This window comes from Nanorana parkeri, unplaced genomic scaffold (genome assembly GCF_000935625.1).
Source record: "Nanorana parkeri isolate BGI_ZX_2015 unplaced genomic scaffold, ASM93562v1 scaffold69, whole genome shotgun sequence".
In the NCBI taxonomy this organism is placed as follows: Eukaryota; Metazoa; Chordata; class Amphibia; order Anura; family Dicroglossidae; genus Nanorana; species Nanorana parkeri.
The window spans coordinates 2368097-2388845 of NW_017306337.1; the positions used below are offsets into that span (position 1 = coordinate 2368097).

The 20749-nt window shown below is 40.6% G+C and overlaps 1 protein-coding gene across 1 annotated transcript; it reads left to right on the plus strand.

Moving 5' to 3' along the window:
* Positions 1-4937: 4937 nt before the first annotated feature.
* On the plus strand, positions 4938-19608 carry CAPN10 (calpain 10). The gene is made up of 12 exons (XM_018576511.1): positions 4938-5179; positions 5258-5389; positions 5628-5824; positions 8228-8418; positions 9555-9696; positions 10476-10642; positions 12589-12848; positions 14660-14862; positions 15536-15785; positions 16720-16907; positions 18269-18314; positions 19536-19608. The coding sequence occupies exons 1-12, from the start codon at positions 5054-5056 to the stop codon at positions 19560-19562; spliced, it is 1929 nt and encodes a 642-aa protein (XP_018432013.1). The 5' UTR covers positions 4938-5053; the 3' UTR covers positions 19563-19608.
* Positions 19609-20749: the final 1141 nt, after the last annotated feature.

The following is a 20749-nucleotide window of genomic DNA, read 5'->3' on the forward strand; positions in this document are numbered from 1 at the left end:
GCTATAGGTCTGCAGGCAAATCTAGAGATAAAATGGGACACAAAATAACTGCAAACATCAGTTTAAAGCTGCACATGACACAATATAAAATAACCTTTAAGTGCCATCAGAAAGGGAGGATGACTCATTGCCTTCTTTGTGGGTGAGTCCATGAGGTGCATGTAATGTGACAATAGAATAACATTTAAAATGAAAATGACATAGGAATGATGATATTGCTCCACCTTCCTACAATAAAATGACACCACTTACCAGGGTAATTAGTATGCCGGTCTCCTTCAGAGGGAAGATTGGGCAGTTCTATCACCAGTGGCCATAGCTCCTCCTTTGTTATTATTATTACAGGTATTTATATAGGTGAGAAGTCTGGGAAGCTGCCATATGTTGCTTGCACAACTTCTTGAAGATTTTACTCCAAAACAAAGCAAACAACTAAATAATGAATAAACATATGCATTACATTGACACAAACCTTGTTAAGGGTTTACTATGACTTAAAAAAAGAGGACCCATATGCTGCAGTCAACCAATAGCATTGACACTAGGGGAAGTGGAGGTGGGGCACTGGATACATATCTTAAGTCCAAAGAGAAAAAACTCCTCAGTCTGTCCAAATGGCTTACGCTTGACAGCTCTCCACAAAAAGGGGGATCCCCCTTGAAACACTGTTTCCTTAAAGGAGAACTATGAGGCGAGTGAAAAACACTCAGCCTCATAGTTCGAGCCGACGTGTGACAATGAAACTGTCATAGGTCGGTTCAATAGATCGGGAAGAGAGCGAACACATACCGTCACTCGCTCACTTCTCGATCCTGAGCCTGCAGAGAGCCGTCACTGTCACTCACGGCTCCCTGCAGGGATTCCCCCCCCCTCCCCTGTCCGATCCTCCAGTGCTGACTGGCGGAACGGACGGGGGCGGGTACAGCTGGCTCTTCCTCTGGATAGGCAGAGCCAGCTGTCACTCACGCAGCTGGGTGGAGCCAGACAGTAATGTCGGGATCCGTTCCAGCTGCGGCGTCTCAGTATAGGGGAGGACGCTAGTTTGTGTCCTCCCATTACCCTTAGGAGAACTATGGGGAAAAGCACTGACCCCATAGTTCTCCTTTAATTGAGATGAAAGAGAAATCGTAGATTCCAGAAATAGAAAAAGTTTCAACCGGAAACAAGAAGTAGGCAACACGTTGGGGGGGGGCAAAAATCCTTCTTTATCAGGGTACAAAAAACAGAAAACTTAACAATAAAACATGTATATTGTGTGTGAATAAAAACAACACATCATTATTTTCAGATCATGAGCTATATAAAAGATATTTAGCACTTTACAACAAGTCCCCTAGAGGGAGTAAAACCTCGAGGTGGAACGCTGCAATTTTCCAGACAAGGAATTAATGGAAAAAGGAGTCTACACTTTTTTTTTAGGATTTCTCATTACCTTAAAGGCTGTTTTTAATTTTTTGACCATGTTTCATGTCACGCCCATATTCGGGTATGACGTGAAACATGGTCAGGCTGCAAATCTCCTCCACTTACCTGAATTGGGGGGGTTCTTCTCCCCGCACAGCTGCGTCATCCATTCACAGCTACTTTTACACTTGTAGTCCATTGACACTTCCTCCCGTCCATGGCAGTCAATGTCTGCACCACAGACATGAAAGGGTGGAAGAGTCTGCAGGAACCAGAGCACTGCACCTGATCACGGTTGCAATGCTTCTTTTATGAAGAAGTGTGCATTTATGATTTTGTTTTCTTCAAACGCTGGAATTTCTCTTTCTTTACATCAATAGTATATGTATGTGTTCCTCTATATACACTGGGTGCACAATTATTAGGCAGGTCATTTTGTTCAAATTTGGCTGGGAAGCCCTTTCTCGGATAGGATCGTTTGTAGAGTGCTAGCATTTTTTTGTTTATAGCGAATACCATTCACTGACGAATGGGGATAGGGAGTTTCCATTTCAGTAGAATTTCCTTTCCTGTGTAAAATACATTATAAAATATCATTAATATATGATGTTTGGGGAACCCGGGTTTGGTGTCTATACCAAGTAGGAATAGAAAGGGATCCCATTCACTTGAATTTCAGGTAAGGCAAAGCATCTAGTGTCTGAGCACTCTTCACCCTGCTCATAAAACTGCTCTGCTGCTGATCATTTTTTTTTATTAAATGTGTAAATTTGAATTTCTAGTGTAGTAGTAAACTGTTTTTGTTTTATGTTTCTACAGTTCAGCCTATTCTATCTGGTTGTGGTCACGCACTTTTCTGCTGCTGGCCGTTCTCTACCAAACTAAACCCAAAGCCTATAGCTGTGATATTTAAAAAACTGCAGGCAACATTTTTTATTAACCCTTGCAGTTGGGCTACCCCCACACTGCAAGGGTTAGGGGAGGAAAATAACAAAGTCATAGAGTGGTGTTTATCAAAACTGGAGCAGTCACCTTTGGTAACCAATCAGCTTGTATTTTTCATTTCTAATGCAGAACTCTTGGTAAAATTTGTATTAATCTTTCAGTGGGGCTATCCGTACACTGCAAGGGCTAACTGCTCATTTTGGCTTGTTGTTAGACTGGTCCTTCTAGCCTCCCTCCCCCTCTGCTGCAGTGGTCTAAGGTTCCTGAGTCATCATGTTCTATACGGTGTATAGGATGTGAGCACACCGGAGGGATGTACCATTGTTGCAGTGGAGGAGATGACAGGCTGGAGGGAGTGCTGTGACAGCTGGCCGGCTCAGAGGATGGGGTGAGTATAAATTCAACTCATAGAGTCATACATACCTCCTAACGCTCAGAAATGTGATAGAGGGTCACATTATAGCACACAGTTTTTACTTAAAGCACACGGCTCTTTCACATCCCCGTTACGCAGACTGCAGATAATTTATATGAAAAGAAGTTACTAGATGGGCCGTAACAATGAGGTGCCACATATATGTGTCATCTGGTTCTGCTGTTCTGAGAGTGTGCTAACCGGCGTCCTCCCAGCACAGTGACTGAGCAGTCACCGACAGCCCCTGGACTCCATTTGTGATCATGGCCTGGTGGGACCGGCCTCCCAATCATGTGACCACCATGACACCCAAACACAGTGATCACATGATTGGGAAGCCCTTAAAGTGACATTAAACCCTCAGATTTTTTAACATAAACCAATACTGTAATGTGTGCCTTACTGTAATCCATGGTAGTTTCCCTTCTCTTTGCTGCTCTTCCTTTTAAATCCTCATGTCTTCTCATGCTGGGGGAGAACTTCCTTTTGCAGCCGAGTGCCTCTTCCTGTAGTGAAGCTCAGGTTGCAAACTTACACACAGACACCATGGGGTTGATTTACTAACCTTATAAACACACCACGAACATGTATACACCTCTGTAGTGTGTTCCCTCCCAGCATGATCTATGGGTGGAATCTAAACACCTTTGTAGTGTGTACACACCCAGCAGGTGTGTTGTGCAAAGCCAAGCATGAATTGCAAGGTGATGTTGTGTAAATTAGCTCTATGTTGTGTTGCTTGCGTTGATGAATGCAGGAATGTAAATGCATGAGCTAACCATTTTTGTCTAAACTGTGAAGCAGCATTATATATGCATCATGTGCATGATTTTTCCATATATGGCATTAGTGGAAATATGCTTTTAGAGACTTTTTGGTTGATAAATACGTTTTGCTGTGTGTGTGTGCGTGTGTTTAGGTTAGTAAATCACCCCCCATGTATCCATTTCAGAGACAAGGCAGTCTGCTGCAAAACAGAAGTTCTGCCCAGCATGAGAAGAGATACAGATTTAAAAGGAAGAGCAGCAAAGAGAAGGGAAACTACCATGGATTACAGTAAGGCACACATTACAGTATTGGTTTATGTTAAAAAATCTGAGGGTTTAATGTCACTTTAAAGCAAGGGTGGGCAAATGACCTCCAGCTGAGGTGAAGCTACAAATCCCATGATACATCTGTCTCTGGGAGTCATGCCTAAGGCTGGGCACACACCTTACAACCATCGCCAGACTTTTGTATGGAGATGGTTGTAAGGTACTTTAAAAAACGTACGATCTGCCTATCTTGCATAGGCAGATCGTACTTGCGATGATCGCAAGCCACGCCCCCTGAGGGGCGGGCTTCCGATGACCGCAATGCCGAACAGGCAGTGTGCGCTTGCGCACACGGGCCCGTCCGGCTTTTATCTTACGAACATGCTACACACCCGCCAAACATCGTACGATGCTCGGCTGGTTTTGAAACATGTTCGTACGTTTAAAGTCGTGCAACCTTACAGTAGTAGAGGTCGCACGGCTTCCACACACCTTACGATAATCGTACGATCGCGGGATTTCCCGCGATTATCGTAAGGTGTGTGGGGACCTTTAGGCTGTAAGAATCTTGCAATGCTTTATGGGATTTGTAGTTCTACAACAACTGAAGGATCAGAGTTTGCCCACCCCTTGGGTTAAAGGGCAATAGGCAGCAAGGGGTTAAATTAAATCATGTTGTATACAGTTCTATAGAACAAAAAGAAGGACACCTGAGAACCGAAAAAGGAATATGCTTTCAAAAGAGAGTCAGTCCCTCCAAATGAGGACTAGCTGGAAGCTTTGTCATGCTACAATGAATGGTACATTTAATTTTAAATTAAACCAGCCCATTACTAATTCCAATCCATCCATCAGAGACAGCACTCATTCACACAGAGGGCTTGGACGGTGTCAGGGAGGGACGATACATAAGGATTACAGCAAAACTCCGCCCATGTGTGAGCGGCGCCCAATCCACAACCGGGGGCCACGCCGCCCAATAGTAGCTCTATCATCCCGGCTCGTGTCTATGTGTGAAGACTTGTGATTGGCTGGCGGCGGGATTACTGGGGGATGAAGATGAAGAGACCCGGAATGGTGGTGGGCGGCTGTAATGGGGGATGTGCCCTGTGATCGGTAATGTCTTCTTACTGTGTGTCCCCTGTGCCGGGAGTCATGTTGTGTCAGTGCACTCCGCTCCAGGTCACGCCATCGTCCTGTGTATTGGTAAGGTGGGTCTGATGGAGATGCCATATGCTGACTCCCTGCAGGTGACATGCCGCCTCCCACCCGGGGGCTGTTTGTGGACCCTGAATTCCCACCCTGCGTGTCCTCCTTAGTCCAGAGAGGGGGCACCCCTCTGTCCCCTCTGTGTGACCACATTACATGGCTGAGACCACAGGTGAGACCTTGACTATCAATAGACCTGCTCCATGATGGTGAAGTGATTTTAATCTATTTCCTTTCTTCTCTTTCTTAGGAGATTTGTGCATCCCCTCGTCTTTTCCCGGAGAATGCCAGGCTTGGTATAGGGAAGCAGGGTATACTGGGGGATTGCTGGTTTATATGTGCCTGCTTTGCTTTACACAAATCACAAAAGCTTCTTCACCAGGTGAGCTGCTCTCCTCTTTACCTGTGCTACCTTTTCATCTTATCTGTAATTGGTTATTTTTGTTTTCCGTGCTTCCGTTCAGTTCTTACGCTTCCTTTCTGTTCCTCGTCCTTCATTTCCATTCTTCACCCTTCCTTTCTGTTCTTCCTCATCCATCCTTTCTGTTCTTGCTTCCTCTGTGTGCCCCATCCTTCCTTTTTTTGTTTCTTAAGCCACCTTTCTGTTTTCTTCCTCCAAGGTGTTCCCCCCAGCGCAGTGTACGTGGAATGAACCTGGATACACAGGGTGCTTTACTTGCCGATTCTGGAGATTTGGACACTGGGTTGATGTGACCGTCGATGACTGTTTACCATGCTTGGGACAAAAGCTTTGTTTCTCACATTGTGAAGACCAGGGAGCCTTCTGGCTTCCACTCCTGGAGAAAGCATATGCCAAGTATGTCATGGCATCTTTATTATCTTTCTCCTGATTTTATAAATGTTCATGTACAGGTTAGACAATGATTTACCTGCAGACAGTTCATTAAAGTGGAAGTTTACCCTAAAATTACTCTATGAGCATTTAAAGCTGAACTCTAGGATAATCAAATATTGTCTACATATAAGGAGCATGTGTATTCCTACTTAGCTTTGTGAGATTTGGGTATTTCTTCCAGATCTGTTCAGTAATCCAGTGTAAAACGTTGTCTCTGTGCAGGAGCTTCTTTTAATAAAGACCAGTCACTGCTGCTCTCTCTCCCTGTGCTGGTTAACTAGTTTTGTACCAACCTCTCTCTTGTAGCTTTTTGCAGGCAGCCTATAGTAGCTTGTGCCTGCCGTGTCCCTTCCAAATTCTTGCTCAGGCTGTGTACAGCACAATGATGATGTTACTGCCTCATTTACAAGGTAATATCTGAATTTGCAAAGAGTTCTGGTGCTCACACAGTGGATGTATTTCCTTTGTAGCTATTTAGAAATATATTTAAATGTATTTTTCTGTCCTTAGAGTTCAGCTTTAAGCGCAGTATAACACATGAACCTTAATAAATGCATAGCACCATGTTTGACTACCGTCTGTGCTCTGGTTGTCCAGCAGTCAGCATTGGAAATTGTCGTTCGTTTACCAGTGACACGATGGAACTCATGTTGTCAGTCCCCCTCATGCTATCTACATCTTTCACAGCATAAGGGCACAAGGGAAGAGTCTCCTAGTCCAGCTTTGCAATCACAAGATGTAGATAGCATTGGGGTGGAGGAGGACTGAGGAACACCATGAGATGCATGGTGTCACTCCTTTTAATGGCATGTAGTTTCCAATGACAATTGTTGAACAATTCGAACGTGGACAGAAGTCAAACATGGTGCTGTGTATTTATAATAGTACAGGTGTTATATGGCTGTTACATGTTAATAGAGTAACTCTAGGGTGAGATTCCTGTTTAAAGCAGAAGTGTAGACAGAACTAAAACATACCTGTTTAACTCAATTATGTAGTCATTAAAAATGTATTTTTAAATAGTACCTCAGTCTGATTTTATATTGACATTTTTTACTTTCCTACATTAGACCCAGAGAGGAAGCATTGTATGCCAATCAGGCTGTATTACATTGCACTAGGGCTGTAGCTAACAATATTTTTCATAATCGATTAGTTACCGGATTATTTTTTCAACTAATCAATTGGTTGTATAGAAAAAGTCACTTAAAGGTGCTACCTGTACAGGGGTGTTTTCAGCAGATGAAGAGAAACCACCATTCAACCTCCTGGCTATGGGCTGTGCGGGCTCCCTCTCTGTTCATGCAAAGTCAATCTCTCTCTCGATTGAGAATAGTTGCCAATAGGGATGCACCAATATATCGTCCAAAAGTGCAATTTTTTTGGCTGATACAGCGATGCATCCATTCTTTCTCTCCTCTCCGCTGGGTGCTGCTCTGTGTCCCAGCGTGGAGGAGATAAACTGTCACAGGCAGCCAATCGCTACGGCCAGCGTCTCCCCTCTCCGCTCAGCCTCCTGTGACAGATCAGGAGAGCGGTGTGTGGGTGGAGACAGCCAGTGCTGTTACAGGAGGCTGAGCTCCCCTCGCTCAGCCTCCTGTGACAGCTGTCAGGAAGGAGATCGAGTGCAAACACTCAGTGATCGCTGAGTGTTTGTAAATCATTGAGGACATAGCATGGTTACTATATCCTCAATTATGGATGAATGGGAAGTGATCTACATCACCTCCTGTTCAGTCATGATTGTGGACATGGTAAACATACTCTGTCCTCATGTTATGAATGAACAGGAACACTCAGTATAGAGGATTCCTGTTCATTTATGACGGGGGATGCAGAAAAAGAGATTCAGGATTCTGTGTCCTAAATCGCTTTTTCTATTTTAAAAGGGAAATATCCCCAATATTTCTCAAAAGCCTTAAAGTAAAGTAAAAAATAAAAATATTTAATAAAAATGAATAAATAAAAGAATTAAAGTTAATTTAAAAATAAAATATTAACATTTGAAAAAGTTAAAATAAAAAACATTTTCGGTTTCGGCCTGACATTATTTTAATTTCGGTTTTTAAGTTTTCATTTCGGTGCACCTCTAGTTGCCAACTATTCCCATAATAGATTATTATCAATATAGTTGTTGTAGCTCTACATTGCCCTGTCTTCATTGAGCTAGTTGATAGAAGGAGAGAGCACAAGGCTATCCTCCTCAGTGGGTTGCTTCACCTTTTAAAATACAGTATGTTTGGGTTGACAAGTCTCTTGTATATGGTCACGTTTGTGGTGTAGATATTTCTTCTGTACTTGTGTACTTCGCACACATATTAACAAGCACATTTCTTTTCAAATGTATATTTTGTGTATTGGCAGGTTACATGGCTGCTATGAGTCTCTTTGGGCAGGGCAGGTTGTTGATGCTTTGGTAGATCTGACAGGTGGGTTGGTAGAGAGGTGGTCCTTAGAAGATGCAGAGGACATTGACCGGAACAAAATGCTGTGCAGAATGTTGGACCTGAAGAATCGTTGTGCAATAAGTTGTTCTGTGCTCCATAGTAAAGAAGGTAAGAGCGAAGTCTATAAGGAGTTACTGCATTTTTTGTGCCAACAACAATGCGCACTTGTCTCCACACTTGTCTGTTTACCTGCAGTAGGTTGCAAGTACGAATCCAATTCATACCTATAGAGCTATATCGCATAAATGCACTGCAGCTTAGCACAAAAAATAGGACATATAGAATATTTGTGCATTTAGTTGGGTAAATGCACAAAATGTGTATTTTTCCATGTTCATGCTTCTGCATCATGGAAAATCAGAATATTTTTCTTACACTTGCATAATGCTTGCTTAAAGACACACAATAAGGCAACTCTTTTTAATAATGTATGTATCAATAAATACATTTTTCTAAATGCAAGCAGTGTAAGTACCTTACATTTTGCCTGGTATCTGCCATTTGCAATCTATACAGCAGAGCTCAGAATGGGAAAGGGGGAAGCTGGGCAAGTAGCCAGTCAGTTGTCCTGCAGTGCTTATGTGCCAACAAGGAGCATGCTAATCAGAAGAGAGAGCAGAATGACAGAACAATGAGTTTATCATACTCGTGCTTCTTCTTTTACTGTCCAGTAACAGATTGGGTGTGGGGAGGAGACCTTTAACCCTTTTGATGCCAGAGTCATTTTCATACAGTAAAATGCACATTTTAGGCCTGACGATTACATAAATCCTCCAAAAGATTATATATTTTCTAAAAGCAGAGACCCTGTTGAATACAATGGTGGCAGTTGCAGTTTGCAACATAATTGCTGTACTGGTTATTAAATCTATATTTTCAGTAAAGAATACACTTCAATTCATTTTAGCACATGCACAAACCATTTAATTAAGTTGTTGATTGGTACCCTATTTAACAATCTGTATCTAGCCTATGTTGCTAGAGATATGTGAAAGGAGGTCCAACAAGGAAAACCATGGTCCCCCCAGATTTATACCTTGGATCTTTCAGTTCTTATTCATAACATTAGAATTACATAGTAATTACGTAGATTACATACAGTTAGAATAGAATACTACTAGTATTATATATACTATGTAGAATTACATGCTTCCATGAATTATCTGCTTGTATACCCACCAGCCAAATAAATACCCTTTTTGGTTGTAAATTTTAATGTGTCATTATCTCAATCTATATATTAGGTGCTGGAGATTTGGGTGAATTTCATGCCTTCACAATCACAGACATCCAGCATGGAGTCACAAAGGATGGACAGCAGTTGATTTTAATACGTGTGCATAATCCTTGGGGGCGAAGCTGTTGGAGTGGTGCGTGGGGGAGGGAGTAAGTAGCAATTGCAAAGTTTTATTAAAGAAGAAGGGTATTGTGCACTTTTCATACAGTAAACATAGAATGTATTCCATAATGTCACTCATTTTCTAAGCACAGATGATAATGTATGAAAATACTGAATACAGTAAGGGATTTGACATGAAATAAAGCCAGTGCTTTGTAGTTCCTGAAGCTGCATCTTTTGACTGTTTACTATTGAACACTCATACATCAAACTTGCACTTAAAGCGTATTTGCAATTGTGCAGCCAAATTGGTATAACACCTATTTTTTGTTTGTTACATGTGCTCATACACACAGCATAAAGACTTCCAGTAGTGGAACTACACTTCAATTGGTCCATTTATAAAAGTTTCAGCCGGCTTATGGATGGATGATGGTACAGCACTAGCACTGCTAGATGGCACTGATGAAAATAGGATTTCCTATACTCGTCAGTGTCATCTAGCGGCGCTAGTGTCATGAGAACAGCTATACACCAGGCTTTTTATAAATTAATCTCTATAAGGGTCTGTTTTATAAAGCAGTGATGGTGACTTTCTCCAAACAATCTCTGGTGGAGAATATTCCAGGTCCATGTGTTTTTAAATGGCATTGCTTAATTCTTCACTAGAGAACATTTGGAGAAATCGCATTCACTGCTTTATAAATAGACCGCTTAATGTCTGTAGCATAAAATTTGGTTTACTGCACAGGCAAATTTGCTGAATACATTCCTGTGGTAGTTGCATGAATATTGAAAGTTAGCGTTACTCTGTCTTTTTCTTCAGTGGTGATAAATGGGCCTTGGTGAGCAAGTCAGACAGTGCTAAGTTTCTTTATGATCTTCAAGATGGAGAGTTCTGGGTAGAGAAAGAAGAATTTCTGCAAGAGTTTAATGAAGTTACTATGGCATTTCCAGTGGATGAGATGGAGTACATACAAAGCATTTGGACAGGTGAGTTAACATAATTGTAGAATGCCTGGAGTCTCCTACACAGAGCGTAGCTTCACAGCTTGCATATATTCCTCTTGTAAAATATTAATACATTTATATCAATCAGTCACTGTGGAAGACTACTAGACCTATTTCCTAATGTGCGTGGAAATATGTTTTGATAGAGTAAAATATCCTTACAATTTTCAACCATACGCATAGATTAAATAGGTATGCTAGAAAACAGATTGTAACATGTGTTGTCTACAGAGTGATAGTCGCATATCGTGATGTAGCCTTTCTGTTTTTTTCAATCGTTGAGTGACACAAGAAATCATATGCTGTCGAGTTTCTACTTCCACCTACAGCAGGATTGGACACTGGCAAACCAAAACATTGTAGACTACATCAGCATAACCCCTACTACTGCCAGCATACCTGTTTTTTGCTAGTGACCTAGAAGGATGACTGTCTTTTATTCAGCTCTGCTGAGAATAAAAAAAAAACGTTTACTAGCTTTTTCTTTTACTAGCAGTGGTCCTGCTAGGCAATATAGCCCTGACTGTCCAGACCATGCAGAGGCTCCACTGCATCCTGAACCTTTCGAAATCAGCCCTGGAACTGTCTTGTTGCTTGTAATATCTGGGTCCGGATCTGAGAAATCTCGTGTCCCAATCAACATTCTGTAACTTTGGGCAATTTGGTTGTCCCTACAATGCTTTTATGATCATGCTCTTGGTACTGCTTTGCTACAAAACCGAGGCATGATGGTGGTAGGAGGTGTTATTATGGGCTGGTCTACAATTTTGTTTCTTTGTCAGTGTCCAATCCTCTTTTAGCAAGCAGTATAAACCCACCAGAATATGACTTCCTGTGTCCTTCAATGGATTTCAAGAAAATAATTTCATGGCGAGTACAAAAATCCTATTTTCTTGTCTATTGAGGGTCAGAGGAAGTTGGGTACGGTCAGGTTATCCAGGAGCAGTCCAACTGAGAAGAGGGCAACAGCAAACAAAACACTAACTGGCCCACAACAAAACAACAGAGACCAAGCATTAATTAGCTATTTATTGTATAAGATATTATTGACATATGTTGAAGTGGCTTATTAAAGAGGGATTCTAGTAAGAGCAAATATTTGGAATCCTAATCGGAAATGGAAGCGTGATAGACTAGTCTGAGCACTTTTTTGTCCAGTTGGCATGAATTTTGTTCTGCATTAGTTGGTTGTAGGACTCGTAATCGACCAACAGATCTGCAAACATTGATCAACTTAAGAAACAAAAAGAGTATGTGGTATATTTAGGGTACACTCTGGTAAATTAACATTTGACCTTGACATACTTACAAGGAGCAAAGACTACCTGCTCCTTTTTTCCAGGCATAGCTTTAGAGTACCAGTACACCCCATTCCATTTTTGCCCATGATCTACATATCCCTTTCTCTTAAAAGTTTGGAAGTACCAAGCATGCATTGTGAACTCCCCCTCTTTAGGTTCTTTTCTTTTTCCCACATACTTAATATTTCATGCAGTCTTCAGTAAGTTAAGTCTGATTTGTAAGTATGAAGCTGAAGCTGACTGCTGAGGCATCAAGCAGAGAAGAGTGATTTTGCACAGTACAGAGTACAGGAAGTAGACTTCTCCAGCCTGTATGAAAAGGGCACTGTGAAGTCTCACTGTAGTGGATAACATAGAACAAAGATCTGTAGAACAACTGCAGTATTTTCTGAAAAGTATTATAGCCTCACTCACCTCTTTCATTGTTCCCTATTAGTAAGCTTTCCCTTTTAATTGCTCTTGCTTTGTATTTCCAGGAAGGTGAACTAGAGAATTACACTTTTTAAAGTAGTAATCTGTGCGAGATGTGTGCTAACATTAGTATTCCTGTTTTTAATATACTGGATGTATAATATATGCAGCCATCACTGTATTTGTTTTATAACACTAATATTTTTTGTGTTACAGATTGTCCGTTGCTCCACACACAGCAATTGTATGGTTCCTGGGTCAAAGGTCAGACTGCAGGTGGATCCCGTAATAATGTCAGTTTTCCTGACAACCCTAAGTTCTGGTTTGTTGTTAGGGAGCAAAGTGAGCTGTATCTGGCACTTATGCAAAGGCCACAAAGTGGAATATCATCTGCTGATGGTACACACAGGAGCCAGTCAAGAAGCGTGATTTTAAAAAGTACTCCCCTGTATGCTATAGGACTTCATGTCTGGAAGGTAAGTTTTATAAATCATTGTAGGGTTCTTCATAAATAAAGTCTTAATAAAATCTTAGATTGCATATTTGTCATTGCTATTGTACAGTAATTGTCATGCATTAAAGAGACCCTGCTGCCAGACCGTTCATTTAAAAAAACAATTCTCTTTTATTTCTTGTTACAGGCATTTATATAGCTCCATTAATTTACACAGCACTTTACATACTGCACACATTCTCAAAGAATATATTTGCATGTGGGGTATTTTATACATATTAGTTACTTGTAAAAGCATCACGTGGGTGGACTTTAAAAGCCCTAAGGTGCCTGCTGGGCAACACCATCTTGGATGTGATGTCAGCAGACTCAGAGCTGTCACTCAAGTGACTCTCTATAGTATTCTCCTTCGCTACTCCCACAGGTAGCTACAGCCTCCATGTGTAGGGAGGGGATAAGTGAATAAAACTAGGACAGCACAAACATTAAGTAGACACTCCCAGAGGAGTTATGATGTGCTATGGAAAGCTAAGATGTTCCAAGGAGAGAGGGAGAGTCTGTGGTTGGGAACTGACTCTTCCTAAAGAAGCTAAAGTTGCTTCTAAGTTCAAAGGCACATTAAATGTAAATAAAACAAAAAAGTGTATGGAAAGGGGAAAAATTACATAAGTAAGCGTTTTAAAATACTTGATTTTACTCTGCTTTTACCTCTCTTGTTTAAGTTGGTGACAGGGTCTCACTAACCCTCTAACCAAATATATAAATAATATATTATAGTACAGAAGCAAGAACTGTGTCTGTATAGTCTCATTGTCTGCCACTAATTCTATATAATCTTTGAGTCAAAGCCACTACTCCTAATCATATGACACAATTTGCTCTTATCATTTTGTCTTTCAAACATTCCCAAACTCTAAATATCACTAACAAATAACCCCTCACAAATGAACTTAAAAAAATAGCATCAATACTGAAAACTAATTTATACATTTACAAAGAAGAAAAAAAATGTTTTTTATTAAGTTTTTTTTCAAAAAGGATTAAATTAGCACAAGACAAGAAGTCTTGTGGTTTTTAGTTTTTATAAAAAGGTTTTTTTTTGTTGTTGTTGGATTGCTTGTCTTGGAGTTTAAGGCAATACAAAGGGGTACTATTTCTTATTTATCAATCCTAAACTTTGTTTTGGGATCTGAATTGCCACAGCTTACCAACTTTGATGGGAGATGGGCTCTGCTGATGGTCATTCAGTTTAAGTATTACTTGATAATAGGGCTGTGCAAATTAACGATTTAATTTCTCGATTAATCGTTAATCTTTTTGATCGATTAAACATTTTTTGATCATTTTTTTTTTTTTTTAAACTCTCTGCACGAGCGCCAGCCAAGGCATTGGCCTATACACATACAGCACAGCAATGAAGTCATACAATGAACTAGGATCACACGAATCCAGCACGTTATTATTCTGAGTTGCCCCACGTGAGATTAATAACGTGCTGGATTAGTGTGATCCTAGTTCATTTTATTACTTCATTGCTGTGCTGTATGTGTATAGGCCAATGTAGTTGGATCTGTATGTGCATTATAATCGAAATTAATCAATTTAAAAAAAATTCGATTAATCGAACACAAAAATGTTAATCATTACCAGCCCTACTTGATAATGATGCTAAAATAAATCATTTGTTTAAACTGCATCCATGGTTGCAGCAAGCTGTAACGTATATTAGTTATATCATTTATAGAGTTATCTTATATTTCTTTTACTATTTAGCAGTTTATCAATTTATGGAAATAATTAACTTTATGAAAATATATCTTGTTTTATCTATAGGTGGAAAAACGTCGGTTTAACTTGCAGAAGACCATACAGTCACCTGTTGTAGCTGGCACCGCCTCACATTCCTATGACAGACAGCTTCACCTGCATTGTGAGCTGTCTCCTGGATATTACCTGGTTATACCCAGCACCTTCCTCAGGGACACAGAGGGCGACTTTTTGTTGCGTATCCTGTCTAGTGGACCCATCACCCTTAGGTTACATATTTTAAACTACATATTGAATTACTACTGCCATGAAAGCAGTGCTAGTGCCAAAGTTTAGTTTAAAACTTGAATATCCCTAGGTTTTTAGGGTTTATTATTCAAGACAATCTGTAGCGTAATGCTGCAGACAACACTCTGAGATACAGAGTCCTGTTACATGCCAAAGTCATGTAATGGGGTTCTTCCCTAAACCGTATCTTAATTTTTATCTGTTCATTAGATGACGACTGGGTTTTGTTTTCTTTATAGCAGGGGTAGGCAAACCCCAGCCCTCCTGATGTAGTGACAAGGATAATTTCATTAGGCATTGCAAGACTTCAACAGGCACAGCCATGACCCTCAGAGGCAGATGCATGCTGGGTTTTGTTGTTTCACTGCTGCTGGAGGACCAAAGTTTGCCTTCCCCTTGCTTTGAGCCTTAAAGGAAACAAAATGGAAAGCACATTGTAAAGCACACAACTGTTCCTTATAAATGTGCTGGAGATTTGTTTTATTTGGAAAGCAGTGGTATGTAGCACTGCTTCAATAACAAAAAGGACTCCTATATTGTATTGGGTATTATTTAAGCAACTGTTAGTTACAGAGCTGCTTATTTCTCTTTAATTATACACAGTTGGTCTTTGCTGTAAGATTTTCTGACTTATTTTATGTTTGTATCCTACAGTGAAATAACCTCCAATCAGCCAAAGATAAAGACAAGTGAAGATGATGTAAAAGGAACTTGGGAGACCCGAGAAGTAAAAGGCCAATGGAAGAAAGATGTTAATGCCGGAGGCAGCAGGAATTATCCTTCTTACTGCCTTAATCCAACCATCCCTTTTATAGTGCCCAGTAAAGCCCAACTCATGAGGGTGACACTAAAGCAACACTGTCAGGAAAAACACTGCCACGCAATTGGGTTCCATGTGTACATGGTAGGTACTGTTTAATGTGTTATTATACTGGACAGTTAAACATATTGCAAGGCTTTTTGGGAAACATGATTGCAAAGTCTTACCTGCTACTGTTTGTATTGAAGCTCACGCAATTATTCCACTCACTTCCAAAGTGCTGGGGGGGGGGTCTTCTTGCTGTACTCACATGATCTGTCCTTGTGTTTTTAATAAGAGAAAGTCAGGTAGGAACAGCAGTAAGCAGCAAATTACATTTCTGGGGAAGTTCTGTGCAAGAGAGTTGTATATGATTTCTCTTTTCTCATCTTTGAAAATTATAGCTGGTCACAGATTGATCTAGAAGGGTAAATTGTATTACACTACTAAAAGTGTAGTACAATTTGTAAAACAAGCACATACATCAAATGTTCTATCAATCATTCAGAGCATCTATGTCAAAGACTCAAGTCTGAAGGAGATTGCTTCTGTTTGGGCATATTAAAATTTATATCTGCATCCTAAACGGACACGTGGGCAGTTTTGGATCTGTCCATATGAAGCTAAGGCTTCTAGTCTCCTATACATAACAATACAATTAATTAAGCAGGACTTCTCCATCACAGCAGTAATATCAGGGCAGGATAAAAGAACTACAGGTTATAGATCAGAGAGCTGAAGCTACCAATGCTATTATATGGAAATATCTTATCTAGATGATTCTCCAACTGATGTGAAGAATATTGTGCCCATAAGGGTGACAATCAAACATAGTTTTGAATAACTCAAAATAGGCACTAGAGAAAATCTGAGAATTTTAAGTGTTCTACAGTAAATAAACCTAATCTTGATATGAATGGTTGATGAATAGGAAAAATATATTCTTGTTATAATCATAATGGATGTTCTTTGATTTGTGGTTGCAATCCCTGTCAGACAATTTAAAATGCTGTACAGTATGTGTGTAATCTGTCTGTAGGATCCCTCTGATCGCAGCCTTTCACCTTTTGTACAAGAGCCACGTGCCAGTTGTGTACCACACAGTTACTCACATGAAGTGTCCATGATGTGTGACCTTTCTCCTGGGCAATACATCATTGTGCCTTCCACTTACTTACCTAATCAGGAATGTGACTTCTCTGTATCCATATCTACCAAGATGGAGAGGTAAGTCCAATGTTCACATCTCTACAGCAAGATGCATGAATTGTATGTGCCGCATGAAGCTACTTTCAGTTTCAAATATATTAAATGTGAAGTTAAAAATGTTGTTTAGTATTGAAACATACAGAAGGTACATAGTGAAGCAATATAGTGCTTTTTATTTCCCCCCCCCCCAGGATAGATTGCTAATAGCTGCTAATAACCAGGTCTCCTGGAGTTTCTTCTGAGCTTCCGAACGCTCAAGCTAGCGCATCTTAGTTCCGAACATCACAGCTCTGCCCATCTAAAAAGGGGTGGCTTTTTTTTTTTTTCTATACGTTGTGGCATTGTGAGGCAATACCACGGTGTTAGGTGGCCTCAAAGTCACCCAGGGTTCTCAGCCAGAGGGGCTGAGTGGCTCCAGGAAGACATTACTGGTACCAGGAGATAACAGCCTTTTCAGTTCTTTCCGGGTTTTCTGAATCATAGTTGGGATCCTGGAGCCAGGAGATTTCTTAGAGCTCTGGGTGGGAGGAAATCTCCATTCCTGGGTCCATGCTTTGGTGGTGACCAGCACCTGATTGTGCACCTGTTTACATCCCTCATGAAGAGGGTGCTGGGATGTGTTCAGGGCCCCACCTGTGAGTCGTGAGAGCTCCACCCTGGAGTCAGTGGAGGCCAGGGCAGCAGGGAGCTGCGGGTTTGCGAACCATATTGAGATGATTGGCATGTTATTGCCGTTGTCTGGAGGAACCAGACAGTGGCCCTAAAGATTGAGGCCGGAGCAGCAGTGCTGCAAGAGAGACAGATGTCGGTGAGCCCTTATCGGTTATATGCTACAGCGAGCTATTTATGTTGGATTTCATGTTATCTACCGTTTTGAAAGCAAATAAACTGCATCTGACTTGCACCTCCGGTCTACAGTGGAGTGTCCTTGTTACAACGTACACCAGGGCCAGACTTCATGCCCTAAAAATGTTATTATCCAGAAATATATGATGCGAATCTTTGATGCCATTAAAATATTATTTTAAGGTATGGAAAAACGTGTGTGTGAAACTTACCTCACAATGGAGAGTTGCAACAAACTCCGTGCACACACCAACTTGTGTTTTAGGGGTCCCCCACCTTTAAATCACACCAAAGTTACATAAAGGTGTTACCTGTACAGGGGTGTTTTCAGCATCAGCAGATGAAGAGAAACCAGTGCTATGGAAGCGCAATGGTCCTCTAAAATCCTTGGCTGGAATGGATATTGACAAAGTTATCTGAACCCCAGGATTAGTCAACTTTTGTATTTTTATATGGTCGCAGATATTAGAACTGAGTTATTTTACTTTTCGCCTTGATTTGCTTTTTATAATTAGTTTGTTTTCTGGCTACAGGAAGTCTATCGAAAGCCAGGAGACTCTTGGGAAAATCCTGAATGAGGTGAGAAAATTATTTTCTAATGCACATAAATGAACAAAATGGTACTGCTTGTTGACCTATAATAAAAAAAATATATAAATATTAGAATTAACTTGATCAATTTAAATAGTAAAATGGAATGATGTTTGCAGTGCAAAGGTAATAAGTGCACACAGAGTAGGACCTATAATCTGCAAAATACTTGCCAATCTATTAAATGATTATTTGTAGTGATGTCAACACGTGGGTGAAATTGCCGTATAACTGTAAGAAATTATTTAAGAAGGGCAAATCCAGATCCACATAGTCAGGATGAGTAACTACAGAAGTCCTTAAAGTTGAACCAATATATATCAAAGAAAGGGGCTTTGTGGTGACCACTGGAGAATAGCAGGGAATTGATCCAACAATAAAGTCAATTGATTCATATATATAATAAAATTCCATTTTTAATATACTCAATTCATAATGTCTAACATATAAATATGCTAAAATTCATCCATATAAAACCATAAATAGATGTATACAACATAAAAAACCTCCCTGGAACCCACACAGAAACCATAAAGTTGAACCAATGGAGAAAATAAAAAAGAATAAATGGAAAACTTCCATAAACAGAACCCTACGCCAACATTTACACAGAGCTGATCCAGAGAAAGGCAAAAAAACATTATAAAGCATATATGATCAGTTTGCTCCAACAGAGAAAAAACCATGTCATATAATGTAAATCCATCTGATTCTCCACTGTAGCAGTCAGCAGAAAACCCAGAGCTCCATGCTCTCTATAGTCCATACAATCGGATCATTCTGTGGTTCCTTCACCATATGAATATTAATGCCTTTGCAGATGACGTTATGCGTTTGCAGTGCTACACAATGGTGGCTCATTCATCTTAAAATGCAAGTCTGTGACTCAGTACATTCTATATGTGTCTGACATTATTTTAGCAGGTGTTAAGTAGGGTGGCCGAGTGATTGCAATGAAGGGCAGGGTGTGGTATAGTATGTAATCTACAAATATCTATATTTAATACAATAAGAAATATAGAAGAGTATGCATTGAAACTTGTGAAAGTCACAGCAAACAATATACACTATTATGGTAAACACTACAACAATGATTCAAAGTAGTTGTGAACTGCAAGTATAGAATACTTGCCCTTTTAACATGTAAGGCAGATAATTGGTGTGTAAACACTAAGGATTATTGTTTGTTCTTTTTTTTTTTCTTTCTAGGTTTCAGTTGTCAAAATGATGAAATAGGAAGATATGATCCAGCCAAACATACCAATGTCCTTCCTTAGTAATGTAACCGGTATTACACTATTTCTGATACATTTCTAGAAGTCCATTTTTCAGATTCTTTCATAAGACCTGTTGGACCCTCTTGAGATTTTTCTATGGATTCTGTTAAATGTGCACTGGTATTCCTGATCCGTATACAATTTTAAACTGCCTACCTTGACTGTATTTATTTTGAAATGTTGTGTACTGTGACAAAAAAAAAAAATTGTGAAAATTTGACTCCTTCTTGCACCAAAAGTATTTTGAAACGATGGTAGATATTTTACAAACAAAAAGTTGAACTCCAGGCAATCCAGAAATTAAGCCTTGCAGTGGGGCTACCCCTGCACTGCAAGTATTAAATGTGCTCATTTTGGTCTAGAGGCTAAAAAAATATATCTATCTCTCTCTATATCTCTATAAAGATTATAGAATAATATAGTACAGGCCTCAAAATTTCCCCTCGCAATTGGCGAGTGGAATGTCATCGAGGTGCGCCGCCGGCGGGACTAGGGATGGGATACTACCACCGCGGTGATCGTTAGCTTCTCTCTTCTCTATAGCTGCAGCTACACAGCGGCCAAGGAGGAGAAGAGAGAATAGAAGTGAACGATCGCTGCGGCGGTAGTATCCCTAGTCCCGCCGGCGGCGCACCTCGATGACATTCAGCTCCGCTGTCTTCCCTTTGGCTGTCTTCTGCAGTTTCCTCCACCCACCTCAGCTGCCATAGGCTGGGAGGAAGACTGCAGAGACAGTGAGACCGACCAGAAATGTAGGCAGCGTGCGAAAAGAAAGATTTAACTCCCTACATTCAACATCTCTGGGGCGGTACACCACCACCACCATCACCACCAGGAGAAAGAAGAGGGCACCTCAATACCATCAGCTAAATGCACTGGAAGTCCCTTTTCTGGCTTACACCACTGACCTCTGCGCTGTGCGTCTCACTGACCTCTGCGCTGTGCGTCACACTGACCGCTGTGCGTCACACTTACCGTTGTGCGTCACACCTCTCCGATGTGCGTCACACTGACCTCTGCGCTGTGCGTCACACCTCTACGATGTGTGTCACACTGACCTCAGGTATTGGAGTGAGCACTGGTACAAGTTTGTTTTATTTGCTTTCAGATTTCTTATGCCCTCTTAATTTATCTTCCCATTCACTG

Excerpts from the sequence above, each read along its gene's own strand:
- CAPN10 (XM_018576511.1), top strand. The coding sequence starts at position 5,054 with ATGCCGCCTCCCACCCGGGGGCTGTTTGTGGACCCTGAATTCCCACCC. Across the intron at positions 9,697-10,475 it reads AGTGGTGCGTGGGGGAGGGA|TGGTGATAAATGGGCCTTGG; the intron begins GTAAGTAGCAAT and ends CTTTTTCTTCAG. Across the intron at positions 18,315-19,535 it reads TTGGGAAAATCCTGAATGAG|GTTTCAGTTGTCAAAATGAT; the intron begins GTGAGAAAATTA and ends TTTTCTTTCTAG.